This window comes from Pipistrellus hanaki, assembly GCF_964339955.1.
Source record: "Pipistrellus hanaki genome assembly, chromosome: 20".
Taxonomy (NCBI): Eukaryota; Metazoa; Chordata; class Mammalia; order Chiroptera; family Vespertilionidae; genus Pipistrellus; species Pipistrellus hanaki.
In genome coordinates this window covers 4,771,475-4,792,418 of record NC_140522.1, presented here as the reverse complement: position 1 = coordinate 4,792,418, position 20,944 = coordinate 4,771,475, and the positions used below count along the sequence as shown (strand labels likewise).

At 42.9% G+C, this 20,944-nt stretch overlaps 1 protein-coding gene across 1 annotated transcript; it reads right to left on the bottom strand.

The window, feature by feature from the left end:
• Nucleotides 1-1,620: 1,620 nt before the first annotated feature.
• On the bottom strand, nt 1,621-20,788 carry AIDA (axin interactor, dorsalization associated). Its single transcript, XM_084868958.1, has 10 exons — nt 20,579-20,788; nt 15,641-15,710; nt 11,650-11,703; nt 11,167-11,221; nt 8,567-8,630; nt 8,301-8,407; nt 6,955-7,077; nt 4,785-4,907; nt 3,801-3,918; nt 1,621-3,675 (listed from the first exon to the last, which is right to left on the bottom strand). The coding sequence occupies exons 1-10, from the start codon at nt 20,686-20,688 to the stop codon at nt 3,573-3,575; spliced, it is 927 nt and encodes a 308-aa protein (XP_084725084.1). The 5' UTR covers nt 20,689-20,788; the 3' UTR covers nt 1,621-3,572.
• Between the last annotated feature and the right edge of the window lie 156 nt (nt 20,789-20,944).

Genomic DNA, 20,944 nt, shown 5'->3' with positions numbered 1-20,944 from the left:
AGAATTTGGGATTACACCATACTCAAAAAGTACTCTTACAAATACTTTTTATTTTAAATTTTAATTTTTTATTGGAATTTTAGAGAAAGGGAGAAGAGGAGAGAGAGAGAGAGAGAGAGAAAGAGAGAGAAACATTGATGTGAGAAACAGATCGGTTACCTCTCGTTCATAACCCGACCAGGAATCGAACCTGCCACCTTTCAGTGTATGGGATGATGCTCCAACCAACAGAGCCACAACAGCCAAGGCTACCCCATGGTTTTAAAACAATGTTCCTTAAGAACTAACTCTTTAAAGCCATTAAATTATAGTAACTTAATAGTATGTTTTAATAAGTAAATTTAGATTAAACCAAAATGGTAAAAAGCTGATATCCCAGTTAACTTTTTGACTCTACTCTCCCATTCTCTGAAGGTCTATGATATTGTAGAATATTACCTGCACCAGGGCCTGTCATTGTCATGGCATTTACTCCACTAAGGACACCCTATGACAGAAGCAAAAGCCTCTGAAACCAAAGCTTCCTTTATATGAAACCACTAACACATATACCACTCGAGAAAGATAAGGACCTTTGAAAGAAGGTAACCCTTTCAAAATTCATAAGTAACATGTCTTCAGCAAAAGAATTCCATCAATAGGTCCTCCCATTTAATATCAAGAGTAGAACAAATTTGCTGGGACTGGTTTGGCTCAGTGGAAAGAGCGTTGGCCTGTGGACTGAAAGGTCCCGGGTTCGATTCCGGGCAAGGGCATGTACCTTGGTTGCGGGCACATCTCCAGTCGGGGGGTGTGCAAGAGGCAGCTGATTAATGATTCTCTCTCATCAATGTTTCTAACTCTCTATCCCTCTCTCTTCCTCTCTGTGAAAAATCAATAAAATATATTTTAAAAAAAAAGAGTAGAACAAATTTGATAAGAACTCCATAGTTAAGAGCAAAAATTATTTTTTTAACCATTGTAAAATAAGAGTAAATCACAAATATAACTTTTGAATATTTCAATCTCTTTTAGGACATAAAATAATGAAGTTAATATAATTTCTATTTTTAAATAGCATTTAAGTGTTGATTATTCCAACTAGGAAGATAATCAAGTAGGGAAGGCAAATTAAACCTATTCTTTAAAATTGATTTCAGAGAGGAAAGGAGAGAGAGAGAAATATCAATGATGGGAATCACCGATCAGCTGCCTTCTGTACGCCCCCTATTGTGGATCAAACCCACAACCTGGGCATGTGCCCCTGACTGGAATCGAACCCGGGATCCTTCAGTCCGCAGGCGGATGCTCTATCCACTGAGCCACACCGGCCAGGGCAATTAAACCTATTTTTAAATCAATCAGAGCTGGAGTCCTTTTGTCCCCCTAAAGCTGCAGAGAATTCCCGACCTGAGCACCTCTGCCCCTGCAGGATGCCGCCTCTCAGCCCTCTGGTGGCATCGCTGTGGCAGTGGAGCCGGGCAGCTGCCAATACCCAGAAGGCAGGGGACCACCCCTCAGGATGTCACACTCGGCCATCTCCGTTTCTGGGCGTGGTTTTTAAAACCCTCTCCTTTATGTCTCAGCCACATGACATTTCTACAGTTGTGGTTAGTCTTCAATGGCTGATTTTTTTTCCCCCTCATTTGAAAGTAAATTTAATTAATTTACTGTGGGATGTGGAGTATTCTGTTCAAGACAATCCCTTGCTTTGTAATTTCATTCCGTTCTGAATGAAAGCTAAGCTACTCACACAGCGTTCAATGAAGCTTCTTTAATACTGTTGAAAGGCATGTGGAGTTCATATAAAACACACTTAGTGAACAGTAGCAGATGCGCCATATAAATTATCACTTTGCTATACATGTCTTACGGTCTGTGAGAAAAGAGAAAGAACAATATGTCAGTTTTGCTACATTTTAATAGGTTTTTTGAGGGAGGATTTTTTTATGTCTCGCTAAGGTCCTGAGTCCCTCAGGGTACAGAGCGCTGCCCCCCTCAGTTCACATGACGTGGACAAAGTGTGGTTCTTGCCCCTTGAGGAGCTTACAGTCTGGGGGGGGCTGACAACTCATAGTCTGAGAGCTGAGCGAACAACGAAGTTAGTTAAGGCAATTCCTCATCCCCTCCAGCGATGGTGGGCGGAACCATTTTGAAATGAATGTGATCACAAGATGAGAGAGCAGACTGAATCCGGCTGAGAATTCTTTCAGGCTCCTAAGGTTTCTGACATCCAGCTCAGTCAACGGAACTGACCCAACGGACAACAGAAAGACTGGATCTCTTCCAGTGCAAGGGACAACGTAATGGTGGTTACTGATTTTTAAAAAGCAAACATACTGACCAGTATGACAGGTTATTACACTAGTTTAAAAACAGGCCCAGTACTGCACCCCGTTCCCTCGTGCCAGCACAGGTCATTGCGAGTAGTGCTATGTATGAAATATGTGGGCTCTGCATCTAACTCCCAGAAAGCCCACCCCGATTTAATGTTCTGTGCATCAAGCAGGAGCCTCGTGGATACTATGAAAGTTTTATTTATGCCCCGTTAAATCAAAAAGAATGTAAATAGTCAAATTGTAACAAGCTAATGACCTGCATATTTCCATATGGGTGAATGGTGATATATCTAAACAGGAAATAAATGGCAATCCTATCTACCTATGTAAAAAAAAAAAATAGATTATCTCCAAATTTCGCATACTCAATGCTATAAGAGGTATGCTGGTTTCCAGGTTTCACAATCAGTTGTCAGAAAAATAGCAGTCATTCCTGCAGTTATCTCCTTAGCATCTGATTCGAATTATTTGTAGATTACATGATCTAGAAGACATTATTAACCCATCTAAATATTGGCGGTTATTCTGAGATGGTTCCGTGTTAACCCTAGAATCATGATCAGAGAGAAAAGCAATGATGTGGAAGAACAGCGAATCAACATGACAAAACATGCTCACTTTTCGAAACACTCTTGTCATCGGGAGAAATCACAGCGACAACCTGGGAACGTTCCCGTAAGGATACTGATCCGGCCAAGGCACACTCCGAGCAGGAGAAGGATGAAATCAGGTGAGCTCAGGCCACCTCAAGGAGCAGCCTAGGAACTTCCTTCTTGGACAGACTACCTGGTCCAAACGCTCCAGAGCAGTTTCACATGATCCTACCCACATCGGCCCAAAGTCTGACGTTCATTCCAAACACCCAGAGAGCGTGGTGGAGCGGAAGGGACAGACGTGTAAACTCGAGTACATTCTTATTGCTGTAGTAAGTCTGAAGGTGAGCACACCCTACCCACAACAGTGTTTTTCCAGGAAGCAGGGCAGTAGTGGTCGATTAGAAAAGAGGATATGAACTGCACAATCAATAGAAAAGTAAAAACAGGTTTCAAAACCTACAATAAGCCTGTATCCAAAAGAGTCTTACATGTCAGTGATGTGCTGGACGTGGGTTCTGTGCTACGGCTTTGCAGCGGGCTCCCTCTGGCCCACGGGCCCGGCGCGGCCTGCCTGCTGGCCTGCTGAAGGGAGAGATTCTACAGAGCTACGATGTTGGTAGTGAGTGGCACAATTCACAGAAGGTCCAGGGTATTCGTGTCAGGGTCGCTCCTTGTGCAAAGTTTGATGTAGATGGAGATAAAGTGGTTTCTTGGTCAATAATTGCAGTTTCTTTCTTTTAAAATCAGTGGGTTTCTTGTATCTGTAACCACAACAGAAAAGCCACTGTTTAAAATACTTTGATAATCCATCTATTCCAAGGTCACATACTAAGAAGAAATAGTAGCCACCGTTCCATCATACTAACTCCATACGCGCATCACTTACAGTTCTATTACAATGGGCCCCGGTTTAATCTCATCCATCTCCATGAAAGCGAAACACTTGGTACTGGTAAACCTTTTCTTAGGCTTGTAGTGTTTGAATTCAAAGAAGATAGCTGCACCTAGGGATGGAAAAAAGCATTAGCCATGGACGGACAGCACCATTCTCATCAATGCATTTCCTTTGATTACCAGGAGCATATGAACAAGCAACAATTGGCATAGTTTTATAGGGTAACCTCTGTTATATGGTCTGATGGTACGCCTGTGGGTGTCACTCCAAACTCTAGCAAAACTTCTGAGCCAGACTGAAGGAAGAACGCCCCGGGAAATGAGAATAGGCTAGGAAGATGAGCTGATATGCTTGTTAGCGTGAAGTACAGCATATTTGTTAGTTTTTCAAAATATATATATTTTATTGATTTTCCACAGAGAGGAAGGGAGAGGGATAGAGAGCTAGAAACATCGATGAGAGAGAAACATAGATCAGCTGCCTCCTGCACAACCCCTACTGGGATGTGCCCGCAACCAATGGACATGCCCTTGACCGGAATCAAACCTGGGACTCTTTAGTCCGCAGACCCGACGCTCTATCCACTGAGCCAAGCCGGTTTTGGCATGTAACTTCACCTTTTTAATAATTTGCTTTTGTCCTTTCCCATCCTCCTGCCAACTAACGCAAACGATAGTCTTGTCTGCCCAATAAATTCCGCTGGAAAAGAATGTTTCTTTCAGCGACCAGAGACTTTTCAGTGAGAAAGCTTTCATTCTATTCGTTGTTAAAGATAAGGTTTTATTATGGAAGACTGCTTTATTATATGTTATTTATTATGCAACTAGAGAACACAGTTCCGAATTCCCACATTTAAATATAAACGTGTATTTCATTCAATTCCATAAACACTACGTGACATTCACTTTTTCCAACGCTGCTACACCCACCGGGCCCGCTGACATGACCAAGATGAGAACTCTGATGATTACACACCTTTGGTTAATTTTTCAACGTGCTTCTGGAGCTCAATGTCCACGTTGAAGTGAACGTACGTATCTTCTTTCCGTGAAGCCACAGGGGTGTCTTGCACAGGAGTTAAATCTATGCCGTTCAGATCTGGAAAGGAAGGGTTTCTGCTCAGCAGCCTTCAAACGCACAGAGGAGCCCCGGGGTTATGTCTCCTAGAGCAGACTCCCAGTTAAGGGGGCTCCCAGATGGTGTGGGCGGCCACCAGAGGAAGACCTGTGGTCTCCAGAGGTATGTGGAGGGAGCTGGGGGGGGGGGGGGGGAGGAGGAGAGAGAGAGGAGGGGACCTCAGGGACCAGCAGAGAAAGCCTTGCCATATGACTGGCTATCTAAGGATCCTATAGTTCAGAGGTGATCCTATAGTTCAGAGGTGATCCTATAGTTCAGAGGTGATCCTATAGTTCAGAGGTGATCCTATAGTTTAGAGGTGAAGAGAGCATCGTGTCTTCCCCCCGGGAATAAGCCATCATATTCCAGTGTGCAATAAAACTTTGCAATGTGAATAACACCCCTTCTTCCCACCCGGATCAAGTGCATGGTCCGGGAAGGCCTGTGAACTGACCGCCATCAGAATCCCCGTTACATTCAAGTGGGTGGACCAATCGGACATGAAACCTGCCCATGAAACCTCTCCATACGTGAATGCTTTTGCATGCATGTGACCTACATTCTGGTCCCCTTTGCTTGTAACATAACCTGATTTACAACAGCCAGATGGTGCACTGAGTATGGAGTATGGTTTTCATTTCCTGGAGCCGAGGAGAATCTTCCAGTTTAATCAAATGCAACGGGGACTCACTTAATGACTCCTCAGTGTACTACTCCACACGCCCATCTTAGGGGACTGAAAACGATTGAGCACGTTTAATTATCTCAGTTCCCAAAGATATGTACACAAGAACATATTTCAGTCCAACGTGTACGCAAAGGAAACATAATAGCTATCACGTTATCATGACATCGTGTGTTGTTTCACAGTGTATTTTCCCAAATGAGATATGCAGCTCTGCTGAGGGGTTATAAAACAAGGTCGGGTACAAATGCTTTCCAGTCGACCGTGGACTTGGTAACTGCACATCAGGAGATAAAGTAGCACAGCACTGGTGCTGTGGATCGTGCTTTCTGCATGTTAGAATCTTCCTCGGTGGCCAAATTCCTTTTTCTTTTATGTGGTACTAATGAACCCACATGGGTCTGAATTTATTCCTGTCATCGGGGAAGGTTCCATTTCTTTTTCAGTCCATATCTGTTTCATTGATTTGCCTCAAACTGCAGATGAACTGTGGATTGGATGAACTGTGTTGTCATTTCTGAATAATAGTATGACAGCTTCATTCTCAATCACTCAATAATTATTTTCAAAAGGCCACTGGGTGCTTTACAGTCAAGTTCTGTATAAACGCTTGGTGATTCAACAAAAGAACTCAACTGCTGTGGCTTCCCTCTTAAACCAAAGTTGTTTTCAAGAAATCAATCATCGGATAGTAGACACACACACAAAAAATTTCTAAGACTAACCATGTTTAATAACCTTGGTAACATAGATCAGGACAAGAAACACACCACTTTTTAGCGTCCCACAGGACGGAGTTCTGGGTGTGGATGTTTACGGATATGTCCTATTTCCCTTCTCCACGGATGATTCATCGACGCCCTCACTCTCGCCCACCTGGGCCCGGCTCTCCCTGTGAAGGCTCCCCTGGACAGGAAGGAGAGGGCCTCAAGGAGGCCCGAGGGGGCAGGAGAGCTCAGCTGTGCAAAGGGGACCACACACTCAAGGGAGGTGGGAACATTTTTTTAAACCTTTTTCCTGAAAGATGTCTTTGCTGTGAAGACAGCGTATGTCTAGGCAGCACCCTTGATGGAATTTGAAGAATAAAAGATATAAGAAAAAAATAAATAAAACTGAAAAACAAACATGAGTGTAAGTTATAATGGGAAAATGCTTTTAGTAAATCTCTCAGAAATGTGCAGAGAAGGAATGCTGCCCTCTTCTCAGGGATCTCGCCTCCCTGCAGAATGAATGAAAAGTGAGCTGTCACAGACACGAGAGTCCCCCCGCCCCCATTTATCCCAATGAGAAAGACCGTTTTATAAAGCTGGCCCAGAGGGAAAGCACGCAGACACAGTTATTTACCCTTCACACTGACTGTGATATAGGGATCAATGCACTGGCCGGCATCTTTCAGCCCGATCTTCTCAATCCTGATCGTTAGTAACGTCATTCCTGGTTCTGAGGGCAACCTTGGTAATAAAGTACCTGGGAACAGAGAGACGGTACTAAAAACGAGCCGCACTGGAAATGTCAGAGTAAATATTTTACGTTATTTGCTTTCTACCCCCCCCCCCCACCTCCGGATTCACGTTTAATAACCACAATGTAACTAATTAAACAAGCACATGACAGTGCACAGGAGAGTTAACAGAGCAGGACTGAGATAGTCACTCTGGGAAAGGCCTGCTTGCAAGGTCAGCCGTGGGCATGTGTCTGTGAACTTGGACTTGGTTCCCAAGTCCCCTGATAAGAACAGCCACTGTCCTCAGCTGTCTGGGCGAACAATGCGGTCTCTGCTGAGTACTTGCTTTCCTCTAGGCCCGTGGTCAGCAAATGGCAGCTCGAGAGCCACATGCGGCTCTTTGGCCCCTGGAGTGTGGCTCTTCCACAAAATACCACGGCCTGGGCGAGTCTATGTTGAAGAAGTGGCGTTAGAAGAAGTTGAAGTTTAAAAACTGTGGCTCTCCAAAGAAATGTCAATCGTTGTGCTGTTGATGTTTGGCTCTGTGGACTCATGAGTTTGCCGACCATTGCTCTAGGATAGGGTCCTCAAACTTTTTAAAGTGGGGGCCAGATCACGGTCCCTCAGAGAGCTGGAGGGCCGGACTATATGAACTACTAATTCCTACTGTAACACCTCGGCTGCGCTCACTGCCCAAAAAACCTGGCGGGCCAGATCAGACTCCTCTGCGGGCTGCATGTGGCCCGGGGGCCGTAGTTTGAAGACCCCTGCTCTAGGAGAAGGGATTTCGGCTAGTGCTCGGCAGAGGGTGGCTATAGGATTGGCCCCCGTATCAGCTCGGGCACTGAGTCCCCACTGTGCTTCGTGTGCTGCTCCCATTCGTCGCTGGGGAATTAATTACGTGACTCTATAGGGAGGACTCCCGGAAGCTCGCACACCTTTTTCCTTTGCTGGTTCTGTTCTTGTATTTTTCTCACTGCGATACATTATAGCTGCGAGTACAACTATATGCTCAGTCCTCCTAGCGAATTACCAAGCTGGAGGGCAGTCTTGGGAGCCACGACACAGTCAGGTACTTTGAGACCACACTTCTAAAATAGCTACTGCCAATACCGTGGCCATCAATGTTTGCCTCAGACTGACACAGGCTCTGGAGATGTCTTACTCCTGCTGGCAAGGACAAAATCAGTTCCCCACACCCTAACCTGGCATTATGTTATGACTATTTTATAACAAAGACACCCACCGGGAACTCGAGCAGGAAAGGAATCAGGAGAGCCCGCTCCAGCACCACCCTCCTCTTCATCTTCTTCGAATTCCAGATTCTCCTCTTCACCGGGTGCTAAAATTCTTCTACATGCAAAAGGGCAGACATACAATGAGCTCCAAAACCAAATATTCCAGGGAAGCCTGCCAGCTGCTCACTTCCCAGGTAAGATGCTGATATAAACGATGTTGACAAAAAAACAGTTGTAAAATAAGAAAACAAATATCGGTGGGTATTTACTCTACCTTAAAGGGACAGGCTGAACGTCAAATGGGAATTCTTTATTATAGGTAAGAATATTCTTTAGGACTAGAATAAAAAGAGAAAGGAACATAAATTCTTCTATGAATCAAATTTAAAATTTTGCCACAAATGACTGTGTTTAATCAATTTTCTCTGCATAGTAAACATTTTTGAAAATTGCCGATCTTATCATGTATTTGTCCATGGACTAAAAGCTCTTAGCAAATGGAAATATCCGTAGAATGCTTCAGCCACTGATAATTTCAAAGTTCTGTCAGCTCTCTAAGGAAAGGATAAGTTCCAGAGCCTCAAAGCCCTCATGGAAAACAAACTCCCAAATAGTTCTATGTACAAATTCCCAGGTAAGACATGGGAACAGACAAGTAATGCCTCCTTCCTGGAGTATGACATTTAAAGACTGACATCAGAGGTACACGAACATATCTTATTCTATGTCCTGATTAGATTTCCCCTCAACTACATGAAACTGGTAAAGTTTGGTAAATCTGGTTATAATTTTCATATATAAAGTTTACTGTATACACACGTTTTATACACATACATATAAACATTATCACTTATGATAAAGGTTATTATATACATACATACATATATATAACATACATGCACACAAACATAAAGAAAGACTTATCCTCATGGGAAGTTTGAAACCACAGCCTATGGCACCACCTCCTGGACTATGGCTGTGCTCCATGACTATGTTCTGGCATGGAAACTTACAGAGCGGAGGTCTACTCTTCTGCCTATGTTAGAGAGGTGCTATAAGTATGTGCTTCATATCTAGCCTTATGGGTCTCCAGTCATTACCTGCAGTTATACGAAGGTGAAGTAATGGCATTAACTGAGAAATCAAAAAAGTTCCCAGGACTTTACATTCATCCTATTCAGCCTAACTTTGGAGTCCTGCAGCTTAACGCTAAAATAGGTATGGTGTGTTGTCATCTCAAAGGAGGAAATCCAGTGTGGACTGCAATTATATGACTTCCACAGGAGTGAGATGTGTTTACCGGACTTCTTAGAGCACCCCTACTCAGTCCTTCAGTGAGAGAGAAATCTGAGACTGTGTCTAGATTCTCATTCATTCTTATTCTTTCTCTCCCTCCAGCTCTTACCCTTATCCTTCCTCTCACTTTCTTCTCAACAAATGTGCCTTGAATGTCCAGAATGCCCCAGAATGTTTGAGATACGGCAGTGATCAAGACAGAGGGTTCTTGCCCTCACGTATGGGTCTTAGGCCACAGGGAGGACAAGCAGACAATAGGTGAGCCAACAAGTTAACGAGTTAATGTAAGATTGTGCTTAGGGTGAGACAGCCTACAAACAGGAAGACGGTGCGAGTGGAGGAGGGGAAACTTCAGCTAAGGTGGACGAGGTAGGCCTTTCACAACTAACTTGTTAGAAGTGTGAGCTGTGATCTGGAATGACAGGAACGGTCTCTAAGCACAAGGGACAATGGCTTTCCAAGTATTAGAGAACGGGCGAGACAACAACAAAGACTCTGAGGCAGGAACGAGTCGGACTTGTTCAAGGAATAGAACGGACTGTACAGCTGAGTTGGACAAGCAAAGGGGAAGTGGCAGAGATTTGAAATGTGATATGTTGATATTACTAAGGATTAACGTAAAAAAATTAAATGACTAGTGCTTTCAAGATCTTAGTTTTAGTATATTTCAGACAGGATTATCAAGAGATTAAAAAACCCTTGAAGGAAAAAATACATTAGCACAATAAAGCAGCCAAGTCCACGTGTTGAAAGGTACAGTTGTTCATTAATTTTCCTTTTCTTAGTCTTAGAAGAGCCAGAGGCTAGGTTGACTAAGTCACTAACTTAAAACAGATCAAATACCAACTTGTAGAAAATGATTCTGATACAGTAATTAACTCACAAGTGCCTAGCTTTAATCAAATCAAAATGACAGAGCATATCCTGCTGAGATACAATATGCACGCTGATGCACCTTCAGAAGGCAAGAGCAAAGTAAAGTCATCTCAAAAGCTAGTAAATACCAAGGAGGGAGAAGTCCATATGAAAAGAACTATATAAATTAAAAATATAAGAAAATGAATCCCAATAATGCTATCTTTCCTTTCCACTCCTACCCCTTATCTTAAAAAATAAAAACGAACAAAAACACAAGAAGTAGAAGATGAATGAAGATTTTAGTCCAATCTTCTAATATGTGTGTCAATAACCTCTTAGGAGCTTGAACTGGAGAACTATGAGATGTAGGACAGATGCCGGTACAGGTATAATATAGAGTGCAGGGGAGGAAACACGTGCTTTGGGGCGACTTAGAACTCTGGTCAATGCCAAGTTCTGGAACAGCGTGGTGAAGGCTTGGTAAGGGTGGGTGCAGGTGGAGGGGGTCAACGGGGAAAAAAACCTAGAATCAAATTTTTCATATTCTAAATGAAGGTAAACCAAATAAAAATTATTATAAATACTATAGGAAGTATAAAAGCGTAAAAATATCACACAGGACAAAATAGTAACAGAAATAAATCAAATAAGCATCTATGCCTAATCATCTTAATATATCTAATGAATAATTTTTGAAAGAAGTATCACTGAAAAACTTACTTGGCTCTAGCTTCTTCAGATCCTCCAGTTTAAATTCTTCTTGGGACTGTGTGGACTGAATTCAAAATATGCATATTACATCTTTTCAATATAAAGATTTCAGTCTTTTAAGTGGCAACAACTAAATAGTCCAAAAGCAGCCAAAATAAATGAATCTATTTCTGATTTTCAAAGTAGAAAAATGACAAGTCTGAAGAGGATTTTTGTTTGTTGTTGTATTTTGGGAACATTTAGACTAATAATAACAGGGGGGAAAATTAAAGTTATATCTTTTATTTCTAGTTTATAAAAAATGAATATAAATATTTTCATATGAGCTTAAGAATTATCATTGCTATAAAACCCTCCTGAGACAATACTGCTCTTAGCAGGCATGCCTAATGTTTCATTAGAATAGTTCATAATAATTTCTTTTCCTTAATTTTGCAGACCTAATGGTTGGTGGTTTCCTTATATCAGAAAGAGGGACAAAACCCTATTTACCTGTAAAGCTGCGCTTCGTAATTCCAAGCATGTTGCAATTTTGCCTATGGTTTTCTGCAGGAAAAAGAAAAAGCTGTAAATACCAAAAATTGTAACTATTAACCAGTAGTTGTCAAAATCACCAGTTGATTTTTATTGATAAAGGATGTGCCAGTATAATTTCTAAAAATAAAACTAACCCTAACCCTAACCCTATAATTCTATCAGTTAGAGACAGTCATTTTATAGATGTGAAAATTAAAAAGAGGTTAAGTAAGTTTCCCTGGATATAAAATTTTTTCTATACAAATATTAAAAGGCAATATTTATTTTAATACCATTTGGCCATACTTTTTGTTCTTTCAAAAATGTTCTTTTAACAAGGATTTTGTCTGTATTAACGTGAGATATATCAATGAGCAAGTCTTTAAAGATATTACTTAACTCCTTTTCCTTCTTTACTCTAAAATCCACTTGATTTGGTACTTTTAACTTTTAAAGTAAAATGCAGTTTAACAACTATGAGTCCACTAATAACCTATTTTAAAATAAACATTTCTTCGAATTAAGCAGAAGCAACAGCTTTTGGCCGGAATCTACTGAACTATGGCAAAATACCAATAAGCATTATTCATAACTATTTTAAGAGACCACACCCAACATCAGTATTAAAAGAGGAGTGAAACACTATCATTTTCAGATGTAACAATGACTTTTAAAACATGCAGGATTTATTGGTGTCAAAATCCAGTGCTTGCTACTGTAATTGTTTCACCTTTCCAAGAAACAAATGGACACAAAAATGACTGAGAAGCCCAGACATTTGTGCCAGAGTAAGTACTGACTATTAACTAATGTGCATTGAGGGAAAGTGAAGTCTAAATTTAGAAAGATTTAAATTATCAGCACTTCATTCAAATTCATTGCTCATAGGTGATATGATATGCAATGGTAAATGTTCTCATTTTCAGAATATTGGCTATTTTAGTTTATTGTTGCTAAGGAAATTGGCAACTCCAAAAAGAGCAGTTTTTTAAAGAAAAAGGCGGAATCCAAATTTGACACTTAACGAGCTACATTAATTTTGCTAAGATGTATTCACTTTAAATAGGTTTTAAAAATACACGTAACTGAAGTAGTAGTACAGTCTCAATCCAGATTTAATTTTTTAGACTTAAACAGCTAGTCATCTACTCTCTAGCTGGGGGAGGGGGGGAGGCTGGGAAGGGAGGAAGCGAAGGAGAGGCAGTAGAAAGAAGATGCCTAGAAAATATAATACAAGCATTAGTGCTTGAAGTCTCATTACCACCAAATCTGACTCAAAACAGAAAGAGACTTTCTAAGCATTATGAGACATGATGTTCTATTCTGCCCAGAAACTTTCATGAGAAAATCTACTGCACCAAAGCAGGGAACTTAATGGGATGGAAGCTTCTGGCAGCTATTCTTTGGCTACTAAACCCAGTTGTTATTATGACAAAACTATTGGGAATAGAAAGCCAAGTCAACGAATCATGAGGGAGGATCAAATAAGAATCCCAAAATTTCTTCCTTTCCACCGGAAGTCTTTGTGGATATTATGATTAGAAAATCCCTAGGAATATTTTATCACCAATTAGTCAAGTTTTGAGGGATCAGCAGATCTGTTTTAGAGTCCTTTAGACTTAAATAAATATTGTGGAGATGTATATAAGTTATGCTTTCGAAAATTACACTTTCTTTTACCGTAAAATAATAATCATATATGAATATCAATAACCTACGATTAATAACAAAGCATTTATTCATCAAATAATTTTGAACGCTTACTGTGAGCTGGAAAACAAAAGGCTTCCTGTGTACCACAAGGTTGTCAGTTCAATTCCCGGTCAGGGCACATGCCTGGGTTTTGGGCTTGATCCACAGTAGGGAGTGCATAGGAGACAGGAGATGGATGTTTTGCTCTCACATCAATGTTCCTCTCTCTCCCCCTCTCCCTTTCTCTCTCTCTCAAAATCAATTTTAAAAAATGAAAAATAAAATATGGCGGTCATTTAATTCTCAATACTGTGAAACCAGCTGATCACTTCCTAATCAATTCCTAGATAGTTTTCACAAATGCTATAGAGCAGTGTTTTTCAACCTTTTTTGGGCAAAGGCACACTTGTTTCATGAAAAAAATCACGAGGCACACCACCATTAGAAAATGTTAAAAAATTTAACTCTGTGCCTATATTGACTATATATAAAGTAATTCTCTTGAATAGGAATCAAATAAACACAAAGAAAATATTTTATAATTACTTTATTATGAAATATTAAGTAAACAAAATAGTGAAAAATTATAAAATTCTTGTCTTGTCTGCACCTACGGCACACCAGGCAACATCTCGCGGCACACTAGTGTGCCGCGGAACAGCGGTTGAAAAACGCTGCTATAGAGGTGATAAAGCATATAGTCTTTGTTCCTTTCTTTAAGCAAACCAATCATTTCTTTTATGGTAATTATTTTCCAGGGCTCAAATCCTAAACGTTCTAAATCTATTGTGGGTATCAATAATTATTGAGAAAAAGAGAACAGTACCCTTTTAAATTGTAGCAATGTTTTTTTTTTCTTTTTCAACACAAAAAAAAGTACATTAGATAATGTAGATCCTAAATATTTAAAAAATGCAAATACACTATCTTGTGTAAGAAATATGGCTAACCAAAATCTTTAGGGGTTTCTTTCCTTCCCAAACTCCTATAAATAACACTTAAATGAATACAAAGCCTAAGGACCAAAATAACTTTGTTTCAGCTTCCTTAAAATGTCTACAAAAAAAAAAAAAAATCACTCCCACTCCCACTCTTTGCACAAAAAAAGAACTCGAGCAAATTAAGTCACCATAGTTTTCACAATGTGTTTTCTTAAGAGAAGAAGGAAAAACTGACACGTCTTTTTTTTTTTTAATATATTTAATTGATTTTTTACAGAGAGAAAGAGAGAGGGTTAGATAGTTAGAAACATCGATGAGAGAGAATCATTGATCAGCTGCCTCTTGCACACCCCCTACTGGGGATGTGCCCGCAACCAAGGTACATGCCCTTGACCAGAATCGAACCTGGGACCTTTCAGTCTGCAGGCCAACGCTCTACCCATTGAGCCAAACTGGTTTTGGCACAAGTCTTTTTCTTTATCTACGAGATTAAAATCTGATTTTACATTAGATGCTATGAGCCAGGGAAAAATGGGAATTGTTTTTTCCCACTTCATCTCACTCTTTAAAGTAAAGCTTCTTAAAGCATCCTATTTTTCGTCATCTCTACAAGGAATTAACATGGCACATTAAAATTTTAATTCAAGGAGAAAGAGCACTGTTGAAACATTTTGCAATCTTACGCATTTATTTTGCGACAGAATCTTATGCCAAACTATTGAACTAGCTTTTTTCAGTGGTGATTTTTTTGGGGGGTTTCTGTTTTGTTTTGAAAGGAGGTAGACAAGAAAGTTCAGAGTTGCCGAAACCGGTTTGGCTCAGTGGATAGAGCGTCGGCCTATGGACTGAAAGGTCCCGGGTTCGATTCCGGTCAAGGGCATGTAACTTGGTTCGGGCACATCCCCAGTAGGGGGTGTGCAAGAGGCAGCTGATCAATGATTCTCTCTCATCGATGTTTCTAACTCTCTATCCCTCTCTCTTCCTCTCTGTAAAAAAAAATCAATAAAATATATTAAAAAAAAAAAAAGTTCAGAGTTAAAAATAAGATATGATTACTCATAATCAAACTCCAATTTATGGACTTCCCTCCCAACCAACGTGTGTATGATCTCCACTAAAGATAAACAAATCCTAAGGAAATTCTAAGTAGAAAAGCTAAGAAATTCATGAAGTAAGAAATTCACTGAACAGCAAATCACGTGGTACCTCTACGTGATCACATGTTCAGCAAAGCATAATCAGTGTCATTATTTATTTAGTTTTTACTTAATGGAATCAAATGAGGAACACTGTTCGTTTGGAATTTGACATAACTGGCCATTATTCTCTGATACCTTTTGTTCCTCTGTGAATTCAGAATTATTGTGTTGAGCTTGGGCCTCTTTTTGTAGATGTCTTGCTAATCTGTAATAAGAAAAACATATATTCTTTAGAACTGAAGGAAAGCAAAGTTTCTCAAGTGCAACAACGTGAAGCAACTTCAATCTTTTCTTTTTAAAAACATTTTTAATTTATTTATTCATTTTTCGAGAGAAAGAGGAAGGGTAGGGGAGAGAGAGAAACATTTATGTTAGAGTGAAACATCGATTGGCTACCTCCTGCATGCCCCCTACTGGGGCTCGAGCCTACAACAGGGGCATGTGCCCTAACTAGGAATCGAACCAGCAACCCTTTGGTGCATGGGATGCTGCCCAACCAATGAAGCCATACTGGCCATGGCACAATTTTAATATTTTAATAACCAGACAGTGAAGTACAATAATACTATGTTCTGGTTTCAAAGTATAAACCTACATTATCTTTATCATAATCATAACTCTTTATACAATCACAATGAAAATAAGATAAAATTTTCAGAGCATTTCACTGGGACAAATTTGAGCCTTAGACAGTAAAAAAGACTTAGAACTGGGAAGGACCTCGAGTGGCATCTAATCCAACTTTCTTATGCACACATACATTTCTTCTGGCACAAGCCAATAAGCAGTTGTCCAGATGCTGCTGAAAACTTCCGGTGAGCACCAATAATAATACAACCAGGGACACTTCACCAGTCTATTGTTCATTTGCTGGTAAGATTAGTCCATCTTACAGCCGTGCCAAAGTGGCAATATCCAACCAAATTTTACCTTTGAAAACATTTTTCATAAAAAATAAAGAACACTCCACCAATCTGCCATGAAAATAATTATCTGCCCAATTATCATCAAAATTACAAATAGCATGCTGAAACCGGTTTGGCTCAGTGAATAGAGCATGGGCCTGCAGATTGAAGGGTCCCAGGTTTGATTCCGGTCAAGGGCATGTACCTTGGTTGCAGGCACATCCCCAGTAGGGGGTGTTCAGGAGGCAGTTGATTGATGTTTCTCTCTCATCGATGTTTCTCTCTACCCCTCCCCCTTCCTCTCTGTAAAAAAAAAAAAATCAATAAAATATATTTAAAAAAAAATTTTTTTTAAGTTAAGCAGAGTTACCATATAGCCCAGCAATTTCAAAATCCTACCGTGTTTCCCCGAAAACAAGACATCCTCCGAAAATAAGACCTAGCGCATGGAAAGATAAGACATCCCCTGAAAATAAGACCTAGCGCAACTTTGGGAGAAAAAATTAATATAAGACACTGTCTTTTTTTCGGGGAAAACAGGGTAGGTATATTCCCAAAGAAACTGAAAACATATATTCACACAAAAACACCTGTACACGAATGCTTACACCATCGGCATTATGCATAACAGCCCCAAAGTGGAAATACCCCAAATGTCCACTCACTGATGAACGGGGTAGACCAGGGGTCTTCAAACTACGGCCCGCGGGCCACATGCGGCCCGCAGAGGAGTCTGATCCGGCCCGCCAGGTTTTTTGGGCAGTGAGCGCAGCCGAGGTGTTACAGTAGGAATTAGTAGTTCATATAGTCCGGCCCTCCAGCTCTCTGAGGGACCGTGATCTGGCCCCCACTTTAAAAAGTTTGAGGACCCCTGGGGTAGACAAAAAGGAGTGTATCCATTCAATGGAATATTATTTGGCATAAAGAAGAATGAAGTAGTGATACATGCCACAACATGGATGAACCTCAAAAACATTATGCCTGACTGGCTTATGGCACTTAGCATGATGCTCTCCAGGTCCCTCCATGCTGTCTCCGAGGGTAAGAGAGCCTTCTTTCTTTCTGCTGCCTAGTATTCATGGGGGACCATGTCCCACAGCTTTTTTATCCACTCATCTACTGATGGGCACTTGGGCTGTTTCCAGATCTTAGCTATTATAAATTGCACTGCTTTGAACATTTCAACCTCATTTTATACATAGCCTCATTTTTATACAGCTACAAAAGTTAAGCCAATCATTAGGCAGGCAGTTTTTAAAATCTGAGAGCCGCTCTGAAGGACGAAGTTAAAAAGTTAGGGTGGCCCTAACCGGTGTTGCTCAGTGGATAGAGTGTCTGTCGGTCTGAGGACTGAAGGGTCCGAAGTTCAAGGCATGTACCTTGGTTGCGGGCACATCCCCAGTAGGGGGGCGTGCAGGAGGCAGCTGATTGATGTTTCTAACTCACTATCCCTCTCCCTTCCTCTCTGTAAAAAAAATTAATAAAAAATATTGAAAAATAAAATAAAAAGTTAGTGTGGAGATTTGTATGTGCCGATTACTCAGTGCTAGCAAACAGCTTGCATACTCTGCTTTCCTCTGTAATTTCCATTGGACATGGGACTGTCCACTCCCGTTGTGAGGTCTGCTGCTCACTGCCAACAGCTGCGAAGTCCCGCCACTTCCCAGCGAGAGGCAGCTTTATACCTCTGGTCTGCAACTCTGGCCGACACACCGAATGAGAACACACATGGGTGCGCACTGCCTAACTGGAGACACGTTCTTTGGTAATGAAGAAACTCTAATTTCCCAAATTACATACACGACACATCTTAAATAAAGTATCTTAAATACTATGGGGCAGAGCCAGACAGGATTGGGAATTTTTTTAAAAAACCTCAGATTTCAGCAGTATAGTATTCTTTCTTTTTTAAAATATATTTTATTGATTTTTCACAGAGAGGAAGGGAGAGAGATAGAGAGTTAGGAACATCAATGAGAGAAAAGCATCCATCAGCTGCCTCTTGCACACCCCCCACTGGGGATGTGCCCACAACCAAGGTACATGCCCCTGACCGGAATTGAACCTGGGACCCTTCAGTCCCCAGACCAATGCTCTCCACATGTGTCAAACACAAGGCCCGCGGGCCAAATCCAGCCCGCCAGGCCTTGCAATGTGGCCCGCACCGCGCTGTCATCACTGCACTCCGCTGTCAGTTTATGACATTGTCAGTTTATGACTGTTCAGTAAACCATTCGGCCCGCGATTTAGGCTGGATTTTAGATTTTGGCCCCTTCTCTGATTGAGTTCGACACCCCTACGAGTGAGCCAAACCAGCTAGGGCAGGGGTATAGTATTGAGACCCTACGTAGTCTGCTTAACTCAAGTTTCTGTTTCCTCTTTTTGTAAAATGAGAGTAATATGCTCACTGAGTAGTGGCAAGAGCAAGTGATTATCAAGTGCAAGTGCCAATCAGATGATCTGCTTGGCAAAAGGGCCCAGAGCGGGGTTGTTTTCTGAGCCTTTTGAGAAACTACAGGTGATTCGAAGTCAGTAAGACGGGGAAGGAGAAAATCCACACATCCAACGGAATGGTCACAGCAAAACACAAATAACTACTGTAAAGAGAGGACAAAGAATTTAGATCCTCCAAGCACCAATGGCATATTCTTCCCAGAAGTCACTGAGGTGTGTGTGTGTGGGGGGGAGATCTTACACACACATACACATGGTTTCATATTCCCTACAGCCTCAAACAATAACTTGCGTCAACCCAAGAAGTCATTCATGGCAACAGTTTGCAGTGGCATTTCAGCAGCCAGTTACTTCCAGGGGAAATGTGTAAGAATCTAAGCAAGGTGTTCTTTTTGTTTGTTTTGTGTTTTGTTTTGTTTTTAAATTTATCTTATTGACTTTTTACAGAGAGGAAGAGAGAGGGATAGAGAGTTAGAAACATCGATAAGAGAGAATCATCCATCAGCCGCCTCCTGCACACTCCCCCACTGGGGATGTGCCAGCAACCAAGGTACATGCCCTTGACCAGAATCGAACCCGGGACCCTTCAGTCCTCAGGCTGACGCTCTATCTACTGAGCCAAACCGGTTTCGGCTAAGCAAGGTTTTATAGGCACGTATAGCTTGTCTTGTAATAATAATAATAACAATAATAACAATAATAACAATAATAATAACTCTTACTTTTTCTGGGGGGAGGGGAAAACTAAAAAGGGAAAAGAAATGGGACTTGGGGGCTGATCACAGCCCGGTACACACACACACACACACACACACACACACACACATGCACACATGCACACGCACCCAGCGGCCATACGTTATACACAGGAAGGGGAGGAGGGGCCCGGGAGGGAGCGGCGGCGGCGGCTGCCGTGCGCGGGTCCGTGAATTCCCAGTTTTGCTCGCTCTTCTGTTCACATCCTGCGCGCGGACTCCACCCAAAGCAAGCCGAGCGAGGGTGGGTGGGTGGGACCCACACTGCCGCTGAGCAAATAACAGTCCCAGAAACCGAAACGGAACCGAGGCGACCTGGGAAAACAGCGCTCTGCACAGAAGGATGGGTGGAGAAGGAGGGGCCCTTGTTCGGGATCGTGGGGCACCTCTGGCCTCGCTGCTTCCCAGGGGTTACCCCCCCCCCCATCCTCTCCATCACCCCCAGCTCGTCCCCTCCAGTCCTACACATGGATGGCACCCTGCACCCAGAGACACACTCGTGCCTGGAACATGGGCGGAGAGCACCCAAGTTTTCCCCTGCCCCCCGCCCCCCACCCCAGAGAAATTGAGGGGCGGCAACCTGCAAGGGGCGGGGGGAGGAGGAGGAAAGGAAGCTGCAAGCGGGGGACCCGTGAGACTGGGGGGGAAGGAACTAAGGGAGGCAGCCCGATGGGGGCCGGCGCCCCGGGGGACCAGGGCCACCTGTTGAATGGGGACCGGCCCGGCGGAGGCGGAGGGACGAGGGCGAGGAGGCCCCCCGAGAGCCCGCGGGTCGTGGGGTGTCCAGGGCAAAGCGGCCCGGGGGTCCGGGCGATGCGATCCGGCCCCGGTGCCCGCGGGGGGCCCCACCCAGAGGAGCCTCGGCCGCGGAGATGGGGATGGGAGAGACCGACGGGGACAGGGAGATCGGGGGGACCGAGGGGAGATCGGGGGTCCCCCAAGTCTTCATTAAAACTCACATCTGATACTCGTCGATCGCCTCCACCAGCTGGCCCCAGGAGTCGAAGTCGGCGCCCCTCCTGAAGCTGGCGCCCCAGCGCTGCAGCAGAGTGCGGGTCCCCTCCGACATGGCCGGTGCCCCGCCCGGACGCCCCCTCCCGCCCCTGCCCCTGCCCCTGCCCCGGCCGGCGAGCCAGGGGTCTCAGGGCGCCATCCTCCCCGGGCCGGGCCCCGACATTAACAGGGCCGGGAGGAACCGCTCCGGCCGCCGCCGCCGCCGCCCGCCGAGGAGCCGCCCAAGCCCATTTGCCGCCACAGCCAAACTTGGCGGCTCCGCGGCCGCCCCGCCGACGCCCCGCCCCCGAGGCCCCGCCCCGCGTTAGGTT

Bases quoted from the DNA above. Each gene is read 5' to 3' on its own strand.
- AIDA (XM_084868958.1), bottom strand. From the start codon at position 20,688: ATGTCGGAGGGGACCCGCACTCTGCTGCAGCGCTGGGGCGCCAGCTTC. The intron at 11,704-15,640 runs GTATCAGAGAAT...TTTTTCCTGCAG, and splicing joins AATTCACAGAGGAACAAAAG to AAAACCATAGGCAAAATTGC. The intron at 4,908-6,954 runs GTAAATAACTGT...CTTCCTTTCCAG, and splicing joins TATCACAGTCAGTGTGAAGG to ATCTGAACGGCATAGATTTA.